The 26,852-nt window shown below is 49.2% G+C and overlaps 1 protein-coding gene and 2 long non-coding RNA genes across 6 annotated transcripts in view; 2 read left to right on the top strand and 1 right to left on the bottom strand.

The window, feature by feature from the left end:
- DGCR2 (DiGeorge syndrome critical region gene 2) overlaps positions 1-26,852 on the top strand; it is a 94,722-nt gene that overhangs the window by 46,283 nt on the left and 21,587 nt on the right. For 2 of the 3 annotated variants that reach the window (XM_082697495.1, XM_082697494.1), the window contains 4 exons: positions 11,870-11,995; positions 14,376-14,586; positions 16,283-16,359; positions 24,545-24,721. In XM_082697495.1, coding sequence (XP_082553621.1) covers positions 11,870-11,995; positions 14,376-14,586; positions 16,283-16,359; positions 24,545-24,721 — 591 coding nt within the window. The remainder of the gene's footprint in view (positions 1-11,869; positions 11,996-14,375; positions 14,587-16,282; positions 16,360-24,544; positions 24,722-26,852) is intronic. The other variant, XM_082697496.1, reaches the window with a different exon arrangement.
- LOC309847414 overlaps positions 1-26,852 on the bottom strand; it is a 313,317-nt gene that overhangs the window by 39,349 nt on the left and 247,116 nt on the right. The window lies entirely within an intron of this gene.
- LOC309847409 lies at positions 3,160-10,558 on the top strand. Of its 2 annotated transcripts, none has more exons than XR_014302433.1 (3): positions 3,160-3,651; positions 5,918-7,022; positions 8,144-10,558. It is a non-coding gene; the product is annotated as an uncharacterized lncRNA (long non-coding RNA). The 2 variants fall into 2 exon arrangements; XR_014302434.1 differs by having other exon boundaries at positions 5,918-6,905.

The raw sequence follows: 26,852 nt of genomic DNA on the forward strand, positions 1-26,852 counted from the left end.
GGCATAATATTTTCAAGGTCCATCCATGTAGTTTTCTTTTTGTTTTACTTTTTAACAAAGTAAAACTTTTTAACAAAGTACTTTAAAGAAAACGTTTTATGTGTCTTAAGTAAGACTTTCAGGTTTTTAACACCTTTATTAAGATGCAGTTTTATGGGGGCGCCTGGGTGGCTCAGTGGGTTAAAGCCTCTGCCTTCCGCTCAGGTCATGATCCCAGGGTTCTGGGATCAAGTCCTGCATCGGGCTCTCTGCTCAGCAGGGAGCCTGCTTCCTCCTCTCTCTCTGACTGGCTCTCTGTGATCTCTGTCAAATAAATAAAATCTCAAAAAAAAAAAAAAGATGTAGTTTTATGTACCATAAAATTTCTGACTTTTAAAAGCATACAAGTCTATGATTTTTGTGAAATTTAAAGAGTTCTGCAACTTTAGAGCATGTCTCTTGCCCCCAAAGATCCCCTGTCCGTTTGTAGTCATTCCTTGTTCCCTCCGCCAGTCCCAGGCAACCACTAATCTATTTTCTTCGTCTTACAGACTTGCAGACTTCTGGACATTTCCTATAAAGGGAATCATACCATATGCCGCCTTTTGTGTCTGGCTTCTTCCATGTGGCATCATGTCTTTGAGGCTCATCCATTTGCAGACTCTGTCAGTGGTTTGTTCCTTTCCACAGCAGATTTTCCATTCTGTGGCTTATGCCACATTTTGTTTACTCTTTCACTTTGATGAGCATTTGAGTTGCTTCCACTTTGTTAGTAAAGCTGCTATGAATTTTGCGAGTTTTCAAGGAGACATAGGCTTTCATTTGTCTTGGAAAGTACATAGGAGTGGGATTTCCGGGTCATATTGTAAATTTATGTTTCACTTTTTAAGAAATGGCCAAATGGTTTGTCAAAGTGGCTGTAGATTTACATTAAAAAAAAAAAAAAAAGTCCTTAGCAAGAATAGATCTCTCCTGATTTCCCCTCAGTTGTACATCTCCCATTTTATTCTGCTGGAGTGATTTTGCAGTCTCCTTCCCCAGAGCCACCTGACTTCACCTGTTGGTTTAGTGCTGACAGGGCCTGCTGCCCACCTTCCCGGCTGCCCTCTTGGGTTTTCCCTTCACCATCAGCATGGGTGAATCAGCAGGTTTCTCCCTCATGTCTGTCCACACTTGTCTGCCTGTGTCTCTTTCTCTCTCTCTTTCTCTCTCTCTCATGTTAGATCCTTTGTTTTTCAGTTTCCTGTTTTGTTTTTTTCCCTCATTTAAGTAATGTACTGCTGTCTTTAATAACTTCTGCAGAAAAGGAACATGGAGATAAAAGTTTTTAGTTCCTTGCTTACATGTTTGAAAATTCCTTTATTTCACCCTCACACATGATACAGATTTAGCTGAATTTAGAATTACTAGCTAGAAATAACTTTCCCTTACAATTTGGAAGACCTTTCTCCATTTTTATGAGCTTTCAACATTGCCGATGCTGTAATTCTGATTCTTTGAATGAAACCTGTTTTTGTTCTGGAAATTTTGAGTATCTTTTGATACATTGTGCTAGCCGCTTAGCAGATCTTTTCATCTTAGGAACTCATGCCTCTTGGTTTAGGGAAAGAAAACACTAGATTTTTTTTTTTTTCTCTTCCATTTATCTTGTCTCTTTTAGATGTGTTACTGGAAGTTGAAGCTCTTGGACTGATCTCTAGTTTTTTCAGTCTCTAGTTCTCCATCTCTTTGTCATTTTGTTTTACTTTAAGGAAGTTTCATTTCAGGGCACCTGGGTGGCTCAGTGGGTTAAAGCCTCTGCCTTCGGCTCAGGTCATGATCTCAGGCTCCTGGGATCTAGCCCTGCATCACGTTCTCTGCTCAGCAGGGAGCCTGCTTTCCCCCCTCTCTCTGCCTGCCTCTGCCTACTTGTGATCTCTCTCTCTGTCAAATAAATAAATAAAATCTTTTTAAAAAAATAATATCTTACTTTAAGGAAGTTTCTACTTGCACCACATCTTTTAACAGATTTTCATTTTTGCCATCATGTTGCATTTCTAGTGGATATTTTTCTTTGGGTGGGAGGGGTTAATGGTGTCTGTATTATGTTCCTTTTTAATAGCATCCCATTCTTGTTTTATGGATACAGTATTGTCTCTTACTTTGAGTATGTTAATGGCGTGTTGTTTTGTTTTTTTTTTTAAAGATTTTATTTATTTATTTGACAGAGAAAGAGATCACAAGTAGAGAGAGAGGAGGAAGCAAGCTCCCCACTGAGCAGAGAGCCCAATGCGGGCCTTGATCCCAGGACCCTGAAACTATGACCTGAGCTGAAGACAGAGGCTTAACCCTCTGAGCCACCCAGGCTCCCATAATGGCGTGTTTTTGTTAAGTGTCCTATAGACATTCCTTCTGTATTGTTTCCTCTGTGGTGTGGTGTTTTCATTTGTAGGCTCTCGGCAGAGGTTGGTGGGCCTTGCCTGTCTGCTGTGTGTAGCTGGAAGCTCTGTGCTTGTGGGCCTCCATGGACAGTGAACCAGCTGGATTGTTTCACTGGGAGTGTCCTCCCCTCGGGGACCTTTTTCTTGGGCTGGCCAGATTTTTTTTTTTTAAGATTTTATTCATTTGATAGAGATCACAATTAAGCAGAGAGGCAGGCAGAGAGGGGGGGCGGGAAGCAGGCTCCCTGCTGTGCAGAGAGCAGGATGCGGGGCTCGATCCCAGGACCCCGAGATCATGACCCGAGCTGAAGGCAGAGCTTCAACCCACTGAGCCACCCAGGCGCCCCGCGCTGGCCAGATTTTTCCATAGAGGAATGTTCCGGGCTTCTCGGAGGCTGGGGTTCTGGAAGGAGGGACTTGAGACTCTGCCCTCCCCAGCTAAGTACAGAACCCTGACTTTCAGTTGAACTGGTGTCCCTCAACCAAGAGACACCTGTTTGACCCTGTCTTCAGTAAGTCACCCATCTTTGCAGGGGTGAAGGAGAGACAGGGTTGCCTGAGCAAACCAAGTACAGGGGATGAGATCTGGGTTTGTCAGCTCCCTTCTACCCCTTACCTTCAATATGAGAAATTTCAAGTCTGTAGAAAAGGTACATGAGTGTTTATATTGCCTTTAGCTGCATTCACCTATCCATAGCAGTTTGCTACAGTTGCTTTTTTAGTATATGTGCTACCGAAGCGAGCACAACAGTTGCTTTTTTTACACGTTTTTTCCTGAACCCTTGGAGAGTATATTAATGATACTATGACATTTTACCCCTAAGTACTTCATCTATCTTTTCTTTTTTTTAAGATCTTATTTATTTATTTGTTGGTGGGGGAGAGAGAGAGAGAGAGCATAGGCAGCGGGGAGGAGGCAGAGAGAGGAAGAAGCAGGCTCCCTCCTGAGCAGGGAGCCCAATGTGGGACTCCATCCCAGCACCCGGAGATCATGACCTGACCCGAAGGCAGATGCTTAACTGACTGAGCCACCCAGGCGCCCCGCTAAGCTCCTATTTATTCATACCTCCAATTCTATTCTATACTCAAGTTCTTCTTCTCTTACTCCCATCTCATATTTTTATCTTCTTTTTCCCATAGTAAGAACTGTGTTCCCAACACCTTGTATATATGTGTCCATTTGGCCAGTCCTAAAATACTTGTAGTTTTGGAATTACTACTCCTGTACCACTACCAAGAACTCATCTACTAGGTAAATTCCAGGATGTTTTTGTACTTTGTTAAATGTTAGTAGGCTGTTTCCCACTGATGGGGTGTGAGGTCAGTTCTCAAGTCAAAAGTCAACTAGCATTCATTCCTTGTTTTCTTTGGGGTGACTGTGTTAACATTTCATCCAGTTTGTATTCAGTTTTAGGACTTTGCCTTCTCATTTTATTGATTTATTTTTAATGTTTTTGTTTTGAGATATAATTCGTGTGCCATAAAATTCACCACTTTAAAATACACAATTTCACATTTTTTAGTATATTCACAAGGTTGTGTAACTGACTTATTTTTAGGATATGTAAAATGTAAGTAAGATTCAGAAGTTGTAACTGTATAAAAACATATATTTAAAAGTTCTCAGCAGGGGCACCTGGCTGGCTCAGTTGGTAAACCTTGTGACTCTTGATGTTGGGGTCATGAGTTCAGGCCCCACGTTGGCATAGAGCCTACAAAAAAAAAAGAAAATCTTGGGGTGCCTGGGTGGCTCAGTGGGTTAAAGCTTCTGCTTTCGGCTCGGGTCATGATCCCAGGGTCCTGGAACCGAGTCCCGCATCGGGCTCTCTGCTCAGTGGGGAGCCTGCTTCTTCCTCTCTCTCTGCCCGCCTCTGCCTACTTGTGGTTCCTGTCTGTCAAATAAATAAAATCTTAAAACAAAAACAAACAAACAAACAAAAAACTTCTCTTTCCTCTCCTTCTCTCTTTGCCCTGTTTTTACTCACATCCTATAGGCAAGTAATTTGATTAGTTTCTGGCTTATCTTTCTTGGGTTCTTGTTTTGTTTTGTTTTGTTTGTCAGAGAGAGAAGACAAGGAGAGGGGGAAATAGGCTCCCCACTGAGTAAGGAGCCTATGCGGGACTTGATCCAAAATCAAGAGTCAGATGCTTAATTGACTAAGCTGCCAAAGGCGCCCATTTTTCTCTTTTTTAATTTAACAGAATACCCATAAAGTCACTATATTTATTCATAAAGATCTTTTTCATTCTTTTTTACAACTGTGTTGCACTCCATCCTAGGACCATATCATGCTTGCATATATATATATTTTTTTAATGTTTTTTTTTCAAGATTTTTTATTTATTTGACAGACAGATCACAAGCAGGCAGAGAGACAGGCAGAGAGAAAAAGGGAAGCAGGCTTCCTGCTGAGCAGAGAGCCCAATGTGGGGCTTGATCCCAGGACTCTGGGATCATGACCTGAGCCACAGGGAGAGGCTTCAACTCACTGAGCCACGCAGGCGCCCTACCATACTTATGTTTAACTAGTCCTCCTATGGATGAGCCTTCAGGTTATTCTCATTAGTTTGCTATTAAATATAATGCCACAATAAATAACTTTATACATGTTTCCCCCCTTCGAATTGTTGAAGATGTACCTTCACTGTATATTCTTAAATACAGGATTGCTGAGTCAAAGGGTCAGTGTATATGTAGTTTTGCTAAATATTGCCAGATTCCTTTTTGTTCTTTTTTTAAATTTTAATGCAAGTATAGTTGATATGATATAGGTGCCTTACTTTTCATCTGTTACCCTAGGATTTAGCTTTCTGCGCTCAAATAAATTGAGTGATTTGCTTCTAAAATAAGTCAGTCTTAAGACTGACAAATGCTAATAAACTGGATAGGATACTGGGAAAACTGGCATAAACCAAGATCATCCCCAGGCAAATTATGATGTACGGTTACTGTACGGTATCTGTATTATGTTCCTTTTTAAAAGCATCCCATTCTTGTTTTATGGATACAGTATTGTCTCTCACTTTGAGTATGTTAATGGCGTGTTGTTTTTTTTTTAAAGATTTTATTTATTTATCACAAGTAGGCAGAGAGGCAGGCAGAGAGAGAGAGGAGGAAGCAAGCTCCCCACTGAGCAGAGAGCCCAATGCGGGCCTTAATCCCAGGACCCTGAGACTATGACCTGAGCTGAAGGCAGAGGCTTAACCCTCTGAGCCACCCAGGCTCCCATAATGGCATGTTTTTGTTAAGTGTCCTATAGGCATTCCTTCTGTATTGTTTCCTCTGTGGTGTGGTGTTTGACAGAGAGAGAAAGAGATCACAAGTAGGCAGAGAGAGGCAGGCAGAGAGAGAGGAGGAAGCAAGCTCCCCACTGAGCAGAGAGCCCAATGCAGGCCTTGATCTCAGGACCCTGTTCCTTCTGTTTTCCAGTTTTTACAACTTTGCCATCTTCTTTCCTGTTCTGTTTATCCCTGTGACTATGCCTTTTTAAAAATACCATTATTTTTGTTTTAATTAGGAGTTTCAGGAAAGACTAGAGGTGGATGAATATGTTCGTTCAATTGGATATCTCTAATAGAAGCTCCAGAAATGTTATCAACCAGAGGAACCTATTGCATGAGAATGGAATAAAGACATTTTCAGATATGGACAGAATCAGAAAAGTCGCCCTGCCCTTTCTTAGGAAGATGTGTCTTGTAAAGGAGGCAGTAAAGTAGAAAAGAAGGTAGCCCAGTACAGCGGGCCCAGTACAGGAGGACAGCACATGGACCCCAGGATTACAGCCATGCCCCAGCCCAGACAGCAGCTTATTCAGCCTGTGCTAGAAGGTAGGAAGTAGGGGAGGACCTTCCCAGGGAGGAGTGGTACCAGGAGATTCTGATGTGATGTTTCAAGTGTTTAACATTTTTATGGCTAGGCATTGTTACTTGCTTTAGCAACTGGGAGGAATAGCAGTAGATATACCAAAAGCTAAGCAAATTTAAAAATTAATGCACATGTTAATTCCAGGAATTGAAATACCTAGTATGCTTTCTGGCTCACAAGTGAAGAACACTTGTACATTATTATATTATTCTACGAATTTTAATGACAAAATTCTGCTCTGTTAGGAAGGTGGGCGAGAGTGCATATGAGCTAAATCTGTACCCATCCTAACATTAAGTCAGTGGACAACATTCAAAATTGGTAAAACTGGAAATAGCTGGGTCAACCTATTATTTAGAAATATGGACGAACTATCAGAAAAAATGAGTAAAAAAGATGTCTTTAGGAAATGGGGTTAGGAGCAGGGGGCTGGGAGGAGGGGAGACACGTTTCTATTTCATCTTGTGATATATGTACGTAAAAATGAAGAATCAATACATCACATACCTTGGGTGAGGATTCCTACCAGGTCATTCTGCTTCTGCCATATCTCTGCTCACAGTTGAGACCCAAGGCCACATCTTGAGTGTGTCACAGGACTATCTGACAGCTTCAGCTTCTGTCACCAGCCTTAATGGAAGGTAAGGCATTTCCTCTGTGAACTTGTGCCTGAGACATTTGTGGACCCTTGAAGCAGGAGGCAAGCAGATTTTGAGCTTGGAACTGACAGGGCTGTATCTTAACAGTTATTCTCTGTGGTGAGTTACATATTGCCCACATAGGTATAAAAGGGGAAAGCAAAAGTGCTGATTTGTTATTTCAGAAGATAGGTCTCAAAACCTTGGTAGAATGGGGCGCCTGGGTGGCTCAGTGGGTTAAGCCTCTGCCTTCAGCTCAGGTCATGATCTCAGGGTCCTGGGATCGAGTCCCGCATCGGGCTCTCTGCTCAGCAGGGAGCCTGCTTCCTCCTCTCTCTCTGCCTGCCTCTCTGCCTACTCGTGATCTCTGTCTGTCAAATAAATAAATAAAATCTTTAAAAAAAAAAAAGAGGGGGGGGAGGGACGCCTGGGTGGCTCAGTTGGTTAAGCAGCTGCCTTCGGCTCAGGTCATGATCCCAGCGTCCTGGGATCAAGTCCCACATCGGGCTCCTTGCTCCGCAGGGAGCCTGCTTCTCCCTCTGACTCTGCCTGCCACTCTGCCTGTGCTCGCTCTTGCTCGCTCTCTCTCTGACAAATAAATAAATAAAATCTTTAAAAACAAAACAACAAAAAAAAAAACCTTGGTAGAATGAAGACGAAGGTGGCAGTCCTGGGACTTGGCCGAACTAGCAAACCTTTAGCCACAGTGAGATTTTTTTTTAGTATATATATAGAGATTTTACTTATTTATGTATTTATTTGACAGAGAGAGAGACAATGAGAGCAGGAACACAAGCAGGGGGAGTGGGAAAGGGAGAAACGGGCTTCCTGCTGAACAGGGAGCCCAATTTGGGGCTCGATCCCAGGACTCTGGGATCATGACCTGAGCCAAAGGCAGACAATGACTGAGCCACCCATGTACCCCTGGCCTCAGTGATACTCCTTTTTTTTTTTTTTTTTTAATATTTTTTATTTGAGAGAGAGAGAGAATGAGAGCGAGCACAAGCAGGTAGAAGAGCAGAGGGAGAGGGAGAAGCAGACTCCCTACTGAGCAGGGAGCCCAACTTGGGGCCTGATCCCAGGATGGTGGGATCATGACCTGAGCCACCCAGGCATCCCGCCTCATTGAGATTCTTAATAAGCTCCATGACCCTGGCTGTGACTGGGGCGGGGGTGGGGGGAGAATCAGGGTAAAGAATGTACAACATAATGGAAATACTACTAAAAATTTTTATTTTCAGGTTCTCACTTGTTAGAAATCGTCTTTTGGTAAGCAGGTGTTACTTACATCTGATTTTTGACCACGAGTCTAAGCCTGTTCTCGTGTATGGAAGGAAAGTGACATGCATTCTGACTACTTGGAGTGCTGAAGAAGTACCAGTCTGTCTTGCCCTTTATTTGGAGAGGTTACAAGCTCATCTGGACCCTGATACTGTATTTGGACAAGTTATACAATCTTAGAAGTTATACAATCTTAGAAACACAAATAAGAATCACTCGTATTTTGTCCTTTATTTGCAAATAATAAAGTGGGGAAGCAAGCATGCCGCTGTCTGACCTGACTCAGTTTCCTTGTTGGACTTAAGGCTCTCCTCTGCCTCATCCCCCCTCCCCGCAGCTCTGCCTATGAGGCCTGTGGTGTAAAAGCAGAAAACCTGGCATGCTGGGTGCCCCTCGTAGAGCAAGAGGTCACTGCCCTGAGCTCTAACCCTCCCCAGCACCCTCCCACCCCAGCCCCAGTACACAGCTTGGGAAGATGGCTGGAAATGGGCCTCTGGTGGACGTGCTGTGAGGTGGGAGGAGGCTCGGGTCCAGTGGACCTGGAGAAAATGGAAGGCTCATGTCTCCTATTTTCCACTTGTTCATGAAGCAAGCCTTATAACACTTCAGAGCCTGCTTTCCCATCTGTAAGACATTTCCCCTTCCCTCTGTTTTTTTAGTACCAACTCAACCATGTTGGCTCCTCCTTGCTTCATGTCTCCTTCCATACACTCCATCCGTCTTTGGTGGCCAAAGTTATTCTGAAGTCTTGGCAAGGATACCCGAAGAGAGCAGAATACACAACAGCCTGTGGTGTCCACGCTCAGACTCTTCCCTTCCCAGTCACAGGGTGTAGGTGTGTAGGGCCTCACTAAGGGAGGACAGGATTGTCTGCTGTTTCACTCACTATATTTCCCCTGCCTAGAACAGTGCCTGGCACACTGAGATTGAACAGGAAAGGGAGGGAGAGGAACAGGAGAGTTGCTTTGGGGTGTCTGCATCCTGAAACCGGTTCTTGGGATATCAGCTCACACCCACCAACTGGCCCTAAGGGAAAATGCTGTGAGCTGCAGAAGGAGATTTGGTGTTGTCAGAAGTGCTCCTAAGGGACCTGTAGGGGTGCTATGCCAGTGAACTCTCTCTCTCCTCCATTTGCACCCATTCCTGCTTCTCTTGGTCCCCAGGGCACTCGGAAGTCCCTGGTCTGTGCCAGTGGGTTCCCATGGTGGCGCTGAACAAATGAGTGATGAGGGGGAGGTATGGGTGGGGGCGTTGGGCCCTGAAGAGAAATCACGGAAAAGAGAAGGGCTCAGAATTGCCACCTGAGCCACCAGAGAAGCCTGCTCAGTGCAAAGTGGCTTCCCCCTTCACTACTTGGCTTTCTGCTGTCTTCCCTGAGCAGTTCTGCCTTATTGCCCCATGTACCCTCCACAGTCAGCCGGCATCCAGACCCCAGTAGCACATACTCTTACCTTGTCTCTCTTGCAGATTTCATTTGTCTCTGTGAACAGCTGGGCCGGCCCTCTACCAGGTGCTGCTGTGCTGGGTCTGGGGCAGAGGCCAAGACCCAAAGTAGAATCACAGGTCTTGCTGGTTGGAGCAGACAGAGGGACACGTGAGGTTCAGGTGTAGGGAAACATGTTCACCACACCCAAACCTGTCCTCGAGCTTGTCCCAAATGTGTCTCCCTTTGGCCTTTGCCTAAGCTGTGCCCTCTGTTGGGAAGCCCTCCTTGTCTCTGGTCTGCCATCCCTCAGTGTGTGTGTCCCCACTCCTCTGCCTGCCTCCTCAGGATTGGGGTGGGAAGGGGATGCTCATTGTAGCACTGCCCTGTGTCAGAGCTGCCAGTCTTCTGCCAGGAGTGGCAGTGCTCAGGCAGTGGGGATGGGGCACCTGAGTCCTGAAGAGAGCAGCTGCAGCACACACAGGTGACCGCAGTGAGGTCGTTGTGTTGGTGGTGAGGTTGCACCGAAGGCCTTGAATGTGCTTCTCCTTTAAGGTCTTACCTTGAATTGAGCTTCATTGGTAGCACATTTTATATTTTTAGAGGGGTTAGTAACCGGATGGCCCCTGAGCCACATCACCTGCCTGGGTGGGGGCTATGTTAATACTGTACTGAATAATGGAAGGAGCCAGAGTTGCTAGGGTTTGTGGCCTGCCCAGGGTCTCAGAAGGATACGAGGAGGAGCACACCCAGAGATGTTTGTACAGGTTGTTCTAAGCAGTCTTTTATAGGTAATGACAAAATGCAAACAACCTAAAGTTCTAACCATAGGGGATTATGATAACTAAATCCATTCACAAAATGTTCTGTGGCCAGTAAAAGTGGTGTTCTTAAGCGCATTTGAGAATATGGAAGGCCGCTTCTGTTCAAGCTTACAAAGCATATCATAAAATAGAGTGATGTGATCCCAGTATTTTTAGGGATTTGATCCCAGTATTTTTAGGGATTTGTACAGAAAAAAAGAATGGAAGGGCGGCAGACTGAGCATAGTAGTGGTTTATGTTTTGGCTTTTCAGACTTCTGTTTCTATTATTTCACGTGCATGATTTGTTATTTTACAATGAGGGAAAATACAGATTATTTATGAAATGAAAACAGTGTTAGAGTCTGCGACACGAGCAGGATCAGATAGCTGGTGAAGCTTCCATCAAGCGGAGCACCGTGGAGCCAGGTCTCCCACAAACCCACCCGCCATGCCATGTGCCCATGTCATCTGCCTCAGGCCTGCTGGACATGGCCTTGGGGAAGCAGAGCCACCTCCTTCTGTTTGCTGCCCTGCAGACCAAGGTCACCGCTGTCTGGCATGACTTTGTACCAGGTGTCCTCACTGTGCACTGAGATGCTCCCATGCAGGCAGAGGAGGGAGGAGGGCGGTCCGGATGGGACATTGCCCCTGGCTGTGTCCTGTGCCTCGGGTACATTACGTCACGTCCCCGCATCACCCCTCACCTTCGAGAGGGAGGATAGTGGTGCTCTGAGGGTTGGAGAACTCTACAGAGAGACTGTGGAAGCACTAGCTTAGGAATTGCTATCAGATCATGATCCATGAAACTAGAAGTCTGCCTCATCTTCAGCTTCCTGTTCACACTTCTAACTGTGCTGGAGGCCATCTGCACAACGGGGCATGGGCCGGGTGCCCAAGAGCCATGCAGGAATGTCAGAAGGCCCTGGCCTTGGGGCACTGAGAGGAACCTGCAGGCAGGGCCTCAGCCATCAACTCAGGCCCAGTGCGGGTAGTGCAGAGGACAGTATCACACAGTGCTTCCCCCTCCATGCTCACGGGAGGCTCCCAAGTTGGAGTACAAGGGGCGGCCTGGCCTTTGGAGAGACTTCCCCACCCCGCGCCAGGGAACCAGGGCTGCTGAGGGATTTGCTGCGGGAATGACTAGCCCTGTGCTGTGCTAGCAGCCCATTAGAAAACGCAATGAAGGAGAGACCTCTTTCCATAATAGTACTAAAAAAATGAAGACTAATTTCAGTAGGGAGCACATGTGATCCATTGGGCCTGAGCAGCAAGGTTTCTGAGACTTTAAACACCTGAGTAACTAGACTGTGTGCTGCCTTCCGCTCGACCTGGTTTTCCCAGCCCCGAGGAGGCTATGTTGTGCTTTTGTTTGGCACCGGCCACAGAGAGTCCCGTGCGGCCGTGTGCCTCACTGCTGCGTGAGCTGCGCTGACAGCCCACTTCTCTTCTTGCTTTCAGAAGTGACTGGGGAGTCCCGTCCTTACCATGGGAAGGAGGCTGTGGATCCGCGGCCGGGCCGGGCCCGAGGCAGCGACCCCAAGCACTTCCACGCGGTGAATGTGGCGCAGCCCGTGCGCTTCAGCAGTAAGTTGCAGACCTGCCCTGTCTGGGACTTACGCCTTGTGGCCCTGTGCGGCCGACCACACAGCCAGACGAGGGGTTGGCCTCCAGAAATGGCCCCTCAAGGCTGTCGGGCTGTCTGCCTCCTTTGATGACCGAGGCTGCACAGTGACCCATCCCAGGTCACCCCAGCCTCTGAGAGGTGAAGCCATGATGCGAACCCAGCTCTGGAACTGGGCTGCTTGTTTCCATAAGTCAGCTGCTTTTTGGTAGATGAAGTAATAGGCTCCCAGAGATCAGGTCCAGCTGACGGGGAGGGGAGGTTCTATCTAAACCGTTTTTGAAGAGACTAATTATCTAATGAACTCCCATGACATTAAGATTTTTAAAGGAGCATTACAAGATTAAAGAAGGTTGAAAGATCGAAAGGCCACACCAAAACCACCCCGTCGTAAGCAGACAGGTGTAGTGACATACATAGGTACAGTATACCAAGACAGGAGGAACTGCCGTGTGACTTGTGTCTTGTGGGGCCTAGGAGGCTGTTGGCTATGTTAATACCAACCCTCCAACCTGCCACACACACACGGACACTCAGCACCTGGGGGTTATCTCAGAGCTCAGACCTGAGCACCTGGGTTGTCTGACCGGGCTTGAAAGAGCTGCAGAGCTGGTATCAGCCGCCCCCCGTACCCTGATGCTGTGCTTGGCCTTGATCCATAATAGCTGTGAACTGCAAAGATTGTTGTAGTTGAAGGGACACTGGGCAAGCTTGGTAGGTGAAGAAACCGAGGCTCTGAGAGGTCAGCCCACCCAAGGTCATGTAGCCAATGGGGGACTCAGTCCTGTGGAGTCCCAGCCCACACATTGCCCTTTTCATTACTTAGCTATTTTTTTGGAACAGGTACTGATGCTACTGAGGTTAATAATTCCACAGATTTCAAATGATTAAAAAAAGTTGAGCCAATAAAAAGTAATGTTCCCTCCTTCTGTTGCTCCCCACTGCCAGCTGCCACCCCTGCTTCCCTCTAGACCCATCCCAGGGTGGTGGGTGAGGAGCCTGGGCTGGAAGCTGGGCCTCTGGCATCTTGGTGTCTCCACCTCCACCTCTGCCTGGAGACAAGGCGGAACGTACCTGGAGGGGGTGTGGCAGGTGGGACACATCATGTGCGGGAGCTTCAGAACCATAATAAGCCTCCCCTGGGGATCCCCTGCTCCTCCAGCCCATGCCACACACTCAGCAGGGATATGCTGTGCACCCCGTGCACCTTCCAAGCAAGGATGAGCTCAGGCCTGGCTCCTGGTCCCCAGTGACCGGCCTTCGTGCATGCACAGCAGTATGTGAGCGGGTCCTCCTCAGTGGGCAGGTGGCGCTGTCCCCCTCTTCACACTGCAGCATAGCTGTGGCTGGCCTCCTTGGCTCCAGGCCAGAGCTGCCATTTCCCCTCTTGGAATCTCTGTACCTTTGTTAAAAAGTTACACGTATAGGCTCTGAACAGTAAAAACATGAGCATCCATCTTGCAGAAGTTTCACCAGGTCCACAGGATGTAGATTCATTAAAATGTTGGGTTCTGTTAACAGCTGGCTTTGTTAAAAATTATTATTCATTAATGTGTGCTTAGGAGGTAGGTGCTGCAGCATTTGAAGGTTATAGATCCTGTGGAACGGGTCACAGAGCTTACATGAGGCCAGCCACACAGTCTAACAGGAGTCTTCCTGGCCAGGGAGGTGGGCTCACCTGGTGAGGAGACATCTGGGCTGAGCTGCCCCCCCTCAGGGAGATGCAGGCCCCCACTGGCTACTCTGCTTTTGCCTGCTGCATAAATACTGGGCCTCGGTTTCTTGTCTGTGGGTGGCAGGGGCTGGTCCTTTGATCCCAGTGGCCCTTCCAGCGCTCATCCCCTACATTTCTATTTTAGGGGAGTGCTGGCCAATACCCTTGTGAAGAGAAAATGAGGGCCAAGGACTGGGCTTGGGAGGCAGTGGGCTTGCTGGCAGAGTGGCCAGAGAGCCAGGTGTTGGGGTAGTGGGAGCAGTGTGGGCAGGGAGCCTTTCTGCTCGCCCCCGCCAGGCTTGCAGTGAGCAGGCATGGGGAGCTGGTCATCTTGTCAACCACATTTCACCCGAGAATGAAATCTACTTTACTGAACTGCACTGGACAGCCAGTATTTCCTGCCAAGTAAATCAAAGGCCTTACAGAAATCAGTTGAGTCCCTGCATGTGCTTGTGCCTTGGGCTGAATCTGTGTCTTTGAGAAACTTGCATTTCATAGCAGAGCTTGCTTCTCGAGCCTCATTTACCCTGGGGTGATTTCTGACCTCAGATGCAGCGTGTCTCATTGCATTTTGGAGTGAGGATCCTAATTTAGGGGACAACTCCCCTCCCGTCCTTCATGTTTCCTAGGGAAGTGCCCGACAGGGTGGCACCACTATGAGGGCACAGCGAGCTGCTATCGGGTCTACCTGAGCGGAGAGAATTACTGGGACGCGGCGCAGACCTGCCAGCGCGTGAACGGCTCCCTTGCCACCTTCTCCACCGACCAGGAGCTGCGCTTCGTCCTGGCCCAGGAATGGGACCAGCCAGAGCGGAGCTTCGCGTGGCAGGACCAGCACAAGTGAGTCCTGGGTTGGAGACCCAAGGCCTGAGGTCAGGCTGCTTCCCCGCAAGCAGGATGCTCACTAAGGATGTAGCCTCTGGCCACCCATGATACTCCTCAAGCTTAGCTGGCCGGCATCTAGGGAATGGCAGCTCTATCCACTGGAAACAAATAGAGATCTGGGGTTTGGATCAGGCATCAGGATGATGCTGGGAGCTCTTAGAGGGGCAGGGATGAGCTGCCATGTTGTGCCCCCTTGGGCTGGTCCCTATTGGCTCCCATCTGGGTCCAGTTGCAGCTGTGTTGGGACGGGCTGTTTGATGGGGCTTCATGGGCTTGTCAGAAGGGCCATACAAGTGAGTGTGGGTTTCTTCCGAGGAAGATGGTTCTGTCAGGCCCTGTGCTCAGTGCTTTCCATCGGCACACTTGTGTACAGTCTTCCCAGAAACCACAGGAGGCTGGTGGGTGAGAAGACAGGTCCAGGGTGGGTGAACATATAACCACAGGCACACGTTAGCTGGTAATGCCCAGGCAGCCTGGCTCCAGAGCCTGGCTCTTGACCCCAAGGCCCTGTGACATTGTAGAGAAAATGTGGGAATAGCTAGCCGCCAGCATCTCCAAGCCCAGAGTTTTGAGGGTCTTGTTGGGGGGCAGTGTGTGTTGAGGACTGTGGTAGTACTTCTCTGGAGGTGGTGTCCTGCTGCCTCTTCCAAGCTGCTGGGGTGGGTGGGAGAGTGGAATGTACGGGTTGCCAGATGGCCAGCACTCCCGTCTCAGGGATGCCACGCTGCTGTAGGAGCAAAACGACAGCCGCAGATGGAGAGTGAGCCTTCATTTCAAGACCCTGGCTGGGTTCAGGCTCTCCTGTTATATCCTGTGATGTTGGCAGTTCACAATCACCTTGCTGTTTCTCCTCCTACAGCTACAAAATAACTTCTAGATCACAGTGTGATTGTGAGTCCACGGAGAAGTGAGAGGACTCAGCCCACTGGCTGGGGAAGCCCCCTATCTCACCAGGGTTGTTGTGTGCATGGCAGTAGGCTGAAGGGACAAGAGTGGCATCGGGCCAGCGCTCCCACGGTGGCTTTGGGCCTGCTGGCAGGCATCTCCAGGGCTGCAGCTAGAAGGCTGGGGTGAGAGGCACACACTCAGCAGGTGGTTGTGGCAGTCGGCCAGGTCCATGAGCATGGCCCCCTCAGTGCTGTGACGTGCGTGCTCAGAAGCACACTGCAGGTCTGGGGCGAGCTGGCTCTAAGCGGAGACCAACCTGGAGACCGTGAGCATGGTTTCACCCAGCACTGCACTGTAGATGCTCACGGGTTTGTGCTTTATTGAGATGTAATTCACATACCATGAAAGTTACCCCTTCATCAGAGCATGCCATTCTGTGGTTTTGGTAAATTCACGGAGTTGTATTCATGGGGCTCTGTATGCCCCAGTTATAAGATTGGTCTTGCATAGAATGTGAAAACTATTAAATCGGCCAATAAGAATGGGCTTGGCAGGAGTTAGCCAAGGTACAACCTTTTCTGCCCTGTGAATTTACTGTTTAGACTTCTAATGCATTTTATTAAAATTAAGTATCAAAACTTTAAAAAATCATTAATGCTTTACAACCTTGATATTGGAAAGGTCACTCTAAAGTGCATTCACACCCAGTCCATGGCTATCTCCCTGCTGTGCTGAGGCCTGCTACCTTTCCACCCTCCTGCAGGCTGTGGGTCGGCTATCAGTATGTCATCGCCAGCCGGAACCGCTCCTTGGAAGGTCGCTGGGAGGTAGCGTTCAAGGGTAAGTCTTTCTGAAGAGTTGTTGGGTTTGCAGTTGGGCTGGGGGGCATCATCCTGACTAGGAAGCTATTGCTGGGGGCTCCCCACTTCCCCCCACCCTCTCCCCAGCGATGCCTGGTGCAGGGCTCATGGAGAGGAACGGGCCCCAGGCTGTGGGGAGCACCATGATGATGGGTGGGCACCCCAAGGCCCTTGTTTCAGGCCCTGTGTGGGGCTAGAGCCTTTTCTGGAACCTGTGCTTCCTTCTCACTTGGCCAGATTTCTAGACTGTCCATTTTCCCTTTAAGAGAAGGCCTTTAATTGGGGTATAAAAATGAGCATACAGAGTGTGCAGCTCACAGAGAGGGAGGGATAAGCCTTCTAGGATAGAGATATCCAGAAGGAGACTCTAAACTGGTAGGAAAGTCATGAGGCAGATGGAATTAAAATAGAGAGTGTGTGTGTATACACGTGTGTTACTTTAAAGATTTTATGCTGAGCTACTTGGAAACACCAGCTTAACATAAAGGAAGCATGTCTGGTGTGGGCAACTGAGTCCTGCGCCCTGCCTGTCCCTGTCCCTCCCCTACTACCCCATTGCCCTGGTTACTGGCAGGTTTCACCCAGGCCCTGGCTGTGGCCTCTCCAGTTGCTGCCTGAGCTATGTTCCCCTGCCCTGTCCCCTTGTCAGGCCTCATTTTTGGGGTGCCGTTTGAACCTGTGGTTTGAGCTTGGGTCCTGTTCTTTTTCCCCAAACATCCTGGTCCCGCTGTGGAATTCTTAAGTATTTCTGAGAAGGTCAGGTGAGGAAGGGTAGCGCCAGGGACCCCAGACATCTTACTCTGTGCACCTCACTGTAGAGAACGAAGAGGGACTGACCTTAGAGCCCACCTGTTTCCCAACCGGAGTGGCCTTGAGACAGGCTGTGTTTTTACATAGAGGGGGTGGAGGCACAGACAGGATTGGTATTCAAAAGCCCCAGGCAGCTGAATTCCCTGAAGAGGGACAGGGACTCACAGGGACAGAACAGGGTCTCGCAGGACTGGGACGCTGAGCCTGGCAGCTGGAAAGGGACAGGGAGCAGAGACGGGGACGGCAGAGGCCACAGTAGAGGGACCACACCTACCAGTCTTTGCTCCCGCTTGGGAGGTCACCCCATTCTTGTGTCCTCCAAGTATCCTATTGAAAACAGGTCCCAAATTTGCAAACTTGGTCTTTCAGAAGAGTTGTGAGTATAATGTGTAGATGTCCCACCAGAATAGCAGAATAGTAGACAGGTAAATAGCTTTTGTGTTTCCAGGCCCGAGTGTCACCAGGTACCTTGGGAAAGCTAAATCTAGTAGTTCCTCATTGCCCTAATCACAGCCATGGGCAGTGAATCCTAGGCCGAGGCCCGCTGCCCTGACCCCAGCAGAGGTTGCTGGCCTTCAGGATAGTCTAGCCACTTCCTGGACATGGTTATCTTCTTGACACTGGTAAGCAGAGAATACCCAAGTCTGCAGGGCATGATAGCATGCTCTGCTCTGGGGGACATGGGGCTGTTCCCCCTGGCGAGAATAGCAAAGGCTCCAGGTGGGCTTTCATGGCCATACTTGTCTCTGTGGCTTCACTGGGCCATTTGGAGAGCAAACGTGAAATTTAAAAAAAAGTGTATTGACACTGGCAGCAGTGGCTCAGTGTGCGAGGGGCCCGAGGCAAGAGCGAGGTGCCCGCACGGGTGGTGCCAATGTCTAGCAGCTCTCCACGGGCATGGGTGCGGCGTGGTGTTGGCTGCTCGTGGTTTCCCAAGTGGGCTTGGCGGTTCTGGATTCCAGTAGTAGCCACAAAATGAATATGTGGCTAAAGAAGATTCCTCTTGGCCTGGATACTCGACACGGCTCAACATCATTTGTCCTGTTTTTTCTGCTGTTTTTTCTCATTTTGTTGTTACTGTTGTTGTTTGGGGTTTTTTTAAGAAGGAGAGAGAGAAGAGCGGGGAAGCGATAGAGGGAAAGGGAGAAGCAGAATCTCAAGTAGGCTCTATGCCCAGCATAGAGCCCATCGCAGGGCTTAGTCCCATGGCCCTGAGATCATGACCTGAGCCAAAATCAAGAGTCAGATGCTTAACTCACTGAACTACTCAGGCACCCTTGCTTTGGGTTCAAAGAAATTAAAAGAAAAAAACAAAAACCCAAATGGAGTACATGAATTCTGAGGCATCCTGGATTGGGAGGGGAATCATAAAAACTTTAGGGCACAATAGGGAAGCAGAATCTGGATTTGTAGTAGAGGTTGACTTGTGGATTTTCAGAGGCGTGACCATAGTCCTGTGCTGTGGATGGACGGGCAGGGCAAGCTGTGATGCAGGACAGAGCTTCGTGGGAGTTCATTGTGTTCTTCCTCTGCTTTTGTTTCTCTTTGAAAGTGTCCATCCCGAAAGCATCTTAAAAGGTTTCTGCTAAGAAACTCCAGCGCAAGACAACGCTGACAACACAGCCCCAGCGAAGGAGTTGGGGGCAGAGCCTGCCGCCTTTCCTTATAAAAAGAGCTGTTGGCAAGGCGCCACCTGCTTCAGACCTGGGGATGCTCCAGGACCTGACAAGTGGGCCCTAGGTGATGCATCACAAAGGCAGTGGGAAGTAGATTTAAGTCTTGCCATTAATGGCAAACTTGCCCCGAAGAAAAGACTGTGCCCAAGAATATGAGTGAATGGTGGTAGGAAGCCATGGTGGTCAGAAGCCGCTGTGGGAAATGTTTAAAAATATTCACTTCATTTACATCCTGTCCAACGTTTTCCTGTGTGTTTTATAACCCATTGTGTATCAGCACAGCGGGGCCCACAGAGTATGATCCCCATATACATACTGCTTAACCGTGTCTGCAGGTACCCCACTCCCAGGTGCATGTGACGTGTGGAGCTCTGTTGTGAGAGGGGCCTCCTCCCATGGCCTCCCCCCTCAGAGGGAGGCCCTGCCTCCAGCTTCTCTGAACAGCAGGTCAGCCTCACCCCAGGGTGCTGAAACCTGACACTGAGGCAGCACCCAGGGCCTGGGGTGCCATGCAAGGCCGAGAGCTGCTGCCACCAGGGAACATGGAGTGCTGTTTTTTAACATTGGTGACCGAAGTTTGAAAAGAGATCTGTGTTCTCCAGAGGGAATCATCCCTGTTTTCCCACAAGCCATTCCACAGGGCCCCAGCATCATTGCTGCTAAAAGTATCATTTCAGTTTCTGGTTATTATATGTGATATTTATTTTAAAATACAAAAATGGAAGCATACTGTGTGTTTGATGTGTCCACGTTGTGTGACTCGCTTATTTGAGACCTGCTCAGTCCGGCACCTTGGCCCCCGTTATTCCCCCACCTCAGCATGCCCACCTCTAGGGGCTCACTCCCGTCACTGGTGGGCTGAGGCCACGCGTGCCACTTAGAAGACCCTTTGTGGTCTCAATTGTCTTGGCCCTGGTGCCCACACCCAGGGAGTGTGACCCTCTCATGTACCCTGACCCATCCTGATCTAGAATCTTCTGTCAGCAGGGAGGAAGGAGGCAGTCGGGGGAGGACCAGGACTTGGGTGAGCCTTGAAGGCACAGTGCAGAGACCCTGCCCTCTGGTGACCATCAAGCTGGAGTAGAGTCAGCTGGGACCAGGCCACCATTCTGCTGAAGGAAGGCAGCCCTCCAGTAGAGGAGCATTTGGGAGGATCCCCACAGCCCCTTGTGGGCCCCAGGGCAGGCCCATTCTGTGGGGACTCTGGTACTGTATGGGAAGGTGAGGCCCTGCCTCAGGAGGTGGACAGCCCACTGTAGGGAAGCAGACAACACTCAGAGTAGAAAAGGAATGAAGGTCAGCCTACTGCAGGATGGGGGTGCCAGCAGAGGAAATTCAGTGTTGTTGCATACGGCCATGTGTGCCTGGCTAGGGACAGCTTATGCACAGAGGGAGTGGGTGTGTCTGGGAGCAGCTGCTGCCACTCGGCAGGCCCTCCTGCAGAGGCAGCAGTCAGGGGTGGTCTGAAGGGGGGGGGTCTGCTGGTATGATCACATGACCTCATGCCTTTTTATTTTATGTTTTTAAAGATTTTATTTATTTATTTGTCAGAGCACAAGCAGGCAGAGTGGCAGGCAGAGAGAGAAACAGGCTCCCTGCTGAGCGAGTAACCCGATGTGGGACTTGATCCCAGGACCCTGGGATCATTGCCTGAACCGAAGGCAGCAGCTTAACCAACTGAGCCATCTAGGTGTTCCTCTCATGCCCTTTTAGACTTGTCCAGAATCTCATCACTTGTCACCAGGTCACAGCCACCAGATCTAACATCACCCACCTAAATTCCCAAACATATCTCCAGCCTGATCTTCTTTTTTTTTTTTTTTTTTTAAGATTTTATTTATTTATTTGAAAGACGGAGATCACAAGTAGGCAGAGAGTCAGGCAGAGAGAGAGAGAGAGGGAAGCAGGCTTCCTGCAGAGCAGGGAGCCCGATGCGGGGCTCGATCCCAGGACCCTGAGATCATGACCCGAGCCAAAGGCAGCAGCCCAAACCACTGAGCCACCCAGGCGCCCCCCAGCCTGATCTTCTTGCTGCCGACCTCACCCACCCCCATCTCCTCACACAGCTGTCTGAGGGTCCTCTACTCTTCCCCTTCTTTAGCCACATGCCTCCTTTGCTGCTGTTGTAAGCCCTCCCTGGGATGCTCCTTCCCAAGGTCCAGGCTCACTACGGTGTAGGAGAAGGTAGCACAGCTGGCCTGGTCCTGGCTGGTGCCTGGGACAGGTTGGGGCTTAGGTGGAGCCTACTATATCAGGCCACCTGGAACACATGAACAATGGTGAGCCTGGAATCAAGGTTCCCCAGGGGCTCTTCTGGGCATAAATGCCACATCCGTGTTGCTGAAGCTTGCTGCTAGCAAAGCCCACACACTCCTGCTAGATGGGAGAGCGCTCGGGAAGTCTGGCCTGGATGCCCCCAGACCCCGCCCAAGCTGTCCCCTTCTTTTGCTACTGCTGTACCATGCTGTGTTGCTGTAATACGACTGCCACTAGAAGCTGGCCCCCTTGAATCCTTCTAGCAAAGCAGTGAGCTTGTATGTGGTATGGGACTCCCAGCACAAGCCTGGTCACCCCTCCCCTCCATTCTCTGCTCCCATGGCACTGCTCCGAGGCCTGCATTCATCTCTGCACTCCAGATTTCTTTTGACCTAGAGCAGTTGTGACCTTCCAACATCACATATACTTCATTCATTGGGTCTCTTAGTCATCTGTTTCTGGCCTTTACAACGCCCCCCCCCCCCAACCTGGTGTGAGCTCTGGAAGACAAGGATCTCTGCCTGCTGCTGTCACCCGGTGTACCCCAAGTGCCTCTTCACAGTCTGGGGCCTGCGGGCATTTGTTAAATCAGTCGGGGAGACGATTAGGAGGCTGTGTTAGATGGCTTGGGCTGCTCTGACAGAGTACCACGCACTTCTGGCTTAACCTAAGTTTACTTTCTCACAGTTCTGGGGACAGATCCAAAATCAAGGTGTCGGCAGGGCCGACCTCCTTCCAGAGGCTCAGGGAGTTCCTCCTTTGCCAGTGCATAGTGGCTTCTGGCGTTCCTTGGCTTGTGACAGCCACATTCTGGGCTCTGCTCTGTCTGTGACCTTTTCCCACATGTTTCTCTGTTTCTTCTCCCTTGGTGTAAGGACACTGGTCCTTTGATTTAGGACCCACTCCAGATCCCAGATGATTTAACCTTGAGAGCCAAATAAGGTCCACAGGGTGACCTTTTTCCAGGTGGCCATGAATTTTGGGGGGATACTAAGTGAAGTGATGCTAAGTGAAGACCACACTGGGTGTGTTGGGATTAGCCTCATTTAGCTCCTGGCAGAGAAAGGATGGAGAGGGCACATAAAATGAAGACCCGAAAGGAACGAGGTTTGGCAAAGAGGAAGTGATCTTCTAAGTTACTGGTTTCAAGAAACTGCAGCTTACATGACCTCAGGGTAAACAGGGCTTATGACCAGCACAGAGCGAGGAGACCCAAGTAGTCCGATGTCTACCTGGGAGGTGGGAGGTGCTCGCTCCACTTTGCCCTCCCTGTGCGCTCCGTCCGTGCATGGCCTGCTGGCACTGGGGCCGCCCTCATCCACCACACCATCCACACTCAGCTTGACTCAGGCAGGTTCCAGGCAGTCAAGGGCAGGACAGGTGGTGGGGGCCAGGCCCCTGGACTCTACCCTGAGAGGTCATCTGTGGCCTTGATCGGAGCTTTGTAGTCACATGCTGACATTGTGCCCTGAGCTGGTGACTAGACTCAAGGCTAAATACTTTTTTTTTTTTTTTTCTTTAAGAACATGAGCCAGGGGGCACCTGGGTGGCTCAGTGGGTTAAAGCCTCTGCCTTTGGCTCAGGTCATGGTCTCAGGGTCCTGGGATTGAGCCCCGCATTGGGCTCTCAGCTCAGCGGGGAGCCTGCTTCCTCCTCTCTCTCTCTCTGCTTGCCTCTCTGTCTACTTGTGATCTCTGTATGTCAAATTTAAAAAAAAAGAAAGAAAGAACATGAGCTGGAGGGGCAGAGGGAGAGAGCGAGAGAATCTCAAGCAGACTCCATGCTGAGTGCAGAGCCTGATGTGTGGGACTCAATTCCAGTCCCCTGAGATCATGACCTGAGCCAAAACTAAGAGTTCGATACCCAACTAACTGTGCTACCCAGGTGCCCCTGAAGACTATATTTTTTCTTTTTTTTTTTTTTAAATAAAGGACAGGATGAATCTATTCCATTTTCAGCCTATGAGACAAGAAGTCAAATAGTGAAGAAAACAGTTTTTTTTTTAACTTTTTTTTTTAAGATTTTATTTATTTATTTGACAGAGAGAGAGATCACAAATAGGCAGAGAGACAGACAGAGAGAGAGTTGAGGAGAAGCAGGCTCCCTGCTGAGCAGAGAGCCCAATGCGGGACTCGATCCCAGGCCCCTGGGATCACGACCCGAGCCGAAGGCAGAGGCCTAACCCACTGAGCCACCCAGGCGCCCCCAAGAAAACAGTTTTTAAGAAGGGAGGCTTCTGCCAAGTGAAGGGACATCTGAAGGAGAAGAAGAGGGCACACGAGGGTTACAGGAGACCTCGTTGGGGAGCAGGGAGCTAAGAGTGGCAGCACCCACTCTTAGCATTGGAGGCAGTCTCCCCAAATGGTATGAGAAGCCCCCCTCTCCTACCCTCCTTCCGTGGTCCTTTTGTGATCATGGATCCCCAATATCCCCTAGCAGGGGTGCAATGACATTGTGCCTGTCATTTGGGGAGTGGGCCTCTATCCCATCAGCTTCCCCAAAGTCCATCTTCCTGCCCTTGTCAGGGAGCTGGGAGGCCACGTTCCCAGTGTCTACAGGATGAGGGCCCACGTCCAAACTCGCTTGCTCTTCCAAACTGACCTCCATGCTTAGTTTTGGGAGCAAATAGAGTTCAGAAGGCATGCGTGGGAACACCTTGTTGCTGTCCAAGGGTAAACCGCCTTGCTGTCACAGTAAAATGAGGGTATCCAGTGACCCACATCTGGGTTAGCCTCAAGGCATCTTTTGGTGGTCCAGTGTTGAAGGGTTCTCTGAGTTAGAGAGTGGGCTCTGGGAGCTGGCTATGCTGTGCCCCAGATATGGCCAGAGTCCCACCTCCTGGGACATTGCAAATGAGAAGCATAGAGGTTCCTGGCCCCCTCTCCTGCACTCCGACACCCCCACTCTGGGCTGCCAGGGCAGCACGCTCTATGATTGCCTGGTCCCCAGCTTGGAAGGCAGAAGTTAAGGTAGTGATAGAGCCTCCCTGGAGCTGGGAGGGGTTCCCAGGGAGCCGGCGCTTTCCAGTTCACCTGGCCAGCTGATAGCCCTGCTGGGTCATCAGAGCCACGGTTCTGAATTGTGTGTCCTGGCACGTGCAGTGGGTGCCATTTTGAGCCCTTCTTCATTTACTAGTTGATAACCCCGTTGGGATGGGTCCCCCCGCTCCTGTTTATTTGTTGTTTATCCTTATGAAGGCGAACATTTTAAGCTACTGTGTTCTAGCCCGTTACTTTATTCATCCCGTTGCCCAGAGCTATGCTCGTGGGAACTAGGGGAGGCCATGAATGCTGTACCTGCAGTGTACCTAGCACGGGGCGGCCCACAAGCCCTCTGACTTGTGGTCCAGCTTGAGGGGGAGCCTTGGTCCCCACAAGGACTGCATGCGATTGGTCTGTTGACACCATGTTATTTTCCCCCCAGGTTCCTCAGAGGTGTTCCTGCCCCCAGACCCCATCTTCGCCTCAGCCATGTCGGAAAGCGACAACGTGTTCTGCGCCCAACTCCAGTGCTTCCACTTCCCCACCCTCCGCCACCACGACCTGCACAGCTGGCATGCAGAGAACTGCTATGAGAAGTCTTCGTTTCTCTGTAAAAGAAGTAAGCCCCCTTGGCCATGATTCTAGGGAACTGTAAGGAAGTGCTTTTCATGAATACAGGAGTATGGCTTTCTGATTTCTGGACCTTGGTGTCAACCTTGACTAGACTTTGACCTCCCAATGCACTAAGGCAGACCCCTGTGTCACAGCAGGGCGGCAGGAGCTCCTTGCCTGGCTTACCCCCCTCTTTGAACATACACCACTGCTGTCGGGGGAGGGCGAGAACCTGGGAAGCAGGCCATGTCTGTGAGCCCTCGTTTCTCTTTCCCAGGATAGAAGTGATAATTCCTGCCCTCCACACCACATTGTTCAGAGATTAAATAAGAATGGTGACAGAGGACTTGCCACATCTCGTGGTAGTTTGGAGCCACTGACTCCCCTGGTCACCCACCTGCACTCTCCTTGGGTCTTTCTAAGACTGCCCATGCTGGGTCTGGACCACTCCCCCAGCTTCGTCTGTGATCCTCCCCTGTCCCTCTGTCTGCTCACTCACCCATATTCCACATCGAGGTCTCTTCTGGCTTCAGGGACACACAGTGTGTTGTGCTTACTAAGGGCAGGGCCCCCTACCCAGGCCCCTCTGTGGTGGGAGGAGGGACGAATCTCACCCAGAGGCAGCATGTTGGCCGTCTGGGGGGGCAACTGATGGTCTCAGCACCATTGTTTTGGACTATCATTCCCTTCCACACTGATTTATCATTCATCAGGGGTTCGTAGATGTCTGAGCCTATTTCTGGACTCCATTCTGACCCTTGCCTGTTTATCAGTCCTGTGCTGATACCATACTGTCTTTACAGGAGCCTTGGGATACATTCTCCTGGCCAGTGCTGGGCTTCCCTGCCTCGCTCTTGTCCTTTCTGTTGCTGACTCTCAGCATTTTCCTTCTTCACCTGAATTTTAGGATTCATTTTCGAACTCCATTATTAGAACGCTTACCTGGTTGGATTCTGCTAGATTTTTCTATTTACGCATTTTCGTGTCTTCTTTCAAATCTTTGACTTTTTATTTCTTTGTTTTTTCCCTTGGTATTTCTTTACTTGCTAAGGACTCCAGTGTACTGTTGATTAGAAGTGCTGGTAGTGAGCATAAACTTATCTTCCCAGCCTCAAAGGGAAAGCTTCTCGTGTTTCAGTGTTAAATATGGAACTTTTGGGGCACCTGGGAGACTCAGTGGGTTAAATCTCTGCCTTTGGCTCAGGTCATGATCCCAGGGTCCTGGGATCGAGCCCCACTTCGGGCGCTCTGCTCCGCAGGGAGCCTGCTTCCTCCTCTCTCTCTCTGCCTACTTGTGATCTCTGTCTGTCAAATAAATAAAATTTTAAAAAAATAAATATGGAACTTTCTTCAGGATTGAGAAAATATGGGGGCTCCTGGGTGGCTCAGTTGTTAAGAGTCTGCCTTTGGCTCAGGTCATGATCCTGGGGTCCTGGAATTGAGCCCCATATCAGGTTCCCTGCTCTGCAGGAAGCCTTCTTCCTCTCCCCCTGCCCCCTGCTTGTGTTCCCTCTCCCTCTTTGTCTCTCTCTGTCAAAAAAAATCAGAAAAATAAAAAAAAAACTTTAAGAAAAAAAAAACTTAAAAAAAAAAGATTGAGAAATTACGGAATGCCTGGGTGGCTCAGTCAGTTGAGTGTCTGCCTTCAGCTCAGGTCATGATCCCAGGGTCCCAGGATGGAGCCCCACATCGGACTTCTTGTTCAGCAAGGAGCCTGCTTCTCCCTCTGCCGGCTGCTCCCTCTGCTTGTGCTCTCCTTCTCTCAGTCTTTCTCTCTGACAAATAAATCTTAAAAGGAAAAAAAAAGATTAAGAAAATACCTTTTTGAGGTTAAGAAAGTATACCTTTCCACTCCTGTAATTTGCTGGGAATTTCGACATTACAAAAATGCAAATGCCTTTTCTGCACTTACTGGGATCATGTGGCTTTTCTTCTTTACTGATTTATATTACTATTTAGTTTATATTATATGGCTTTATTTATCATTTACTTTTTTACGTTAGTAGATTTCTGATATTAAACCATCTTTGGGATTCTTTGTATGTGTATTACTGGCTTTGCTTGGCTGATATTTTATTTAGGATTTTTGAAACTCCTTTAAGAAGTGAGCTTGTCCTGTTAATGGTTCTTTTCTCTGT

This window comes from Mustela nivalis (genome assembly GCF_964662115.1).
Source record: "Mustela nivalis genome assembly, chromosome: 14".
Lineage (NCBI taxonomy): Eukaryota > Metazoa > Chordata > Mammalia > Carnivora > Mustelidae > Mustela > Mustela nivalis.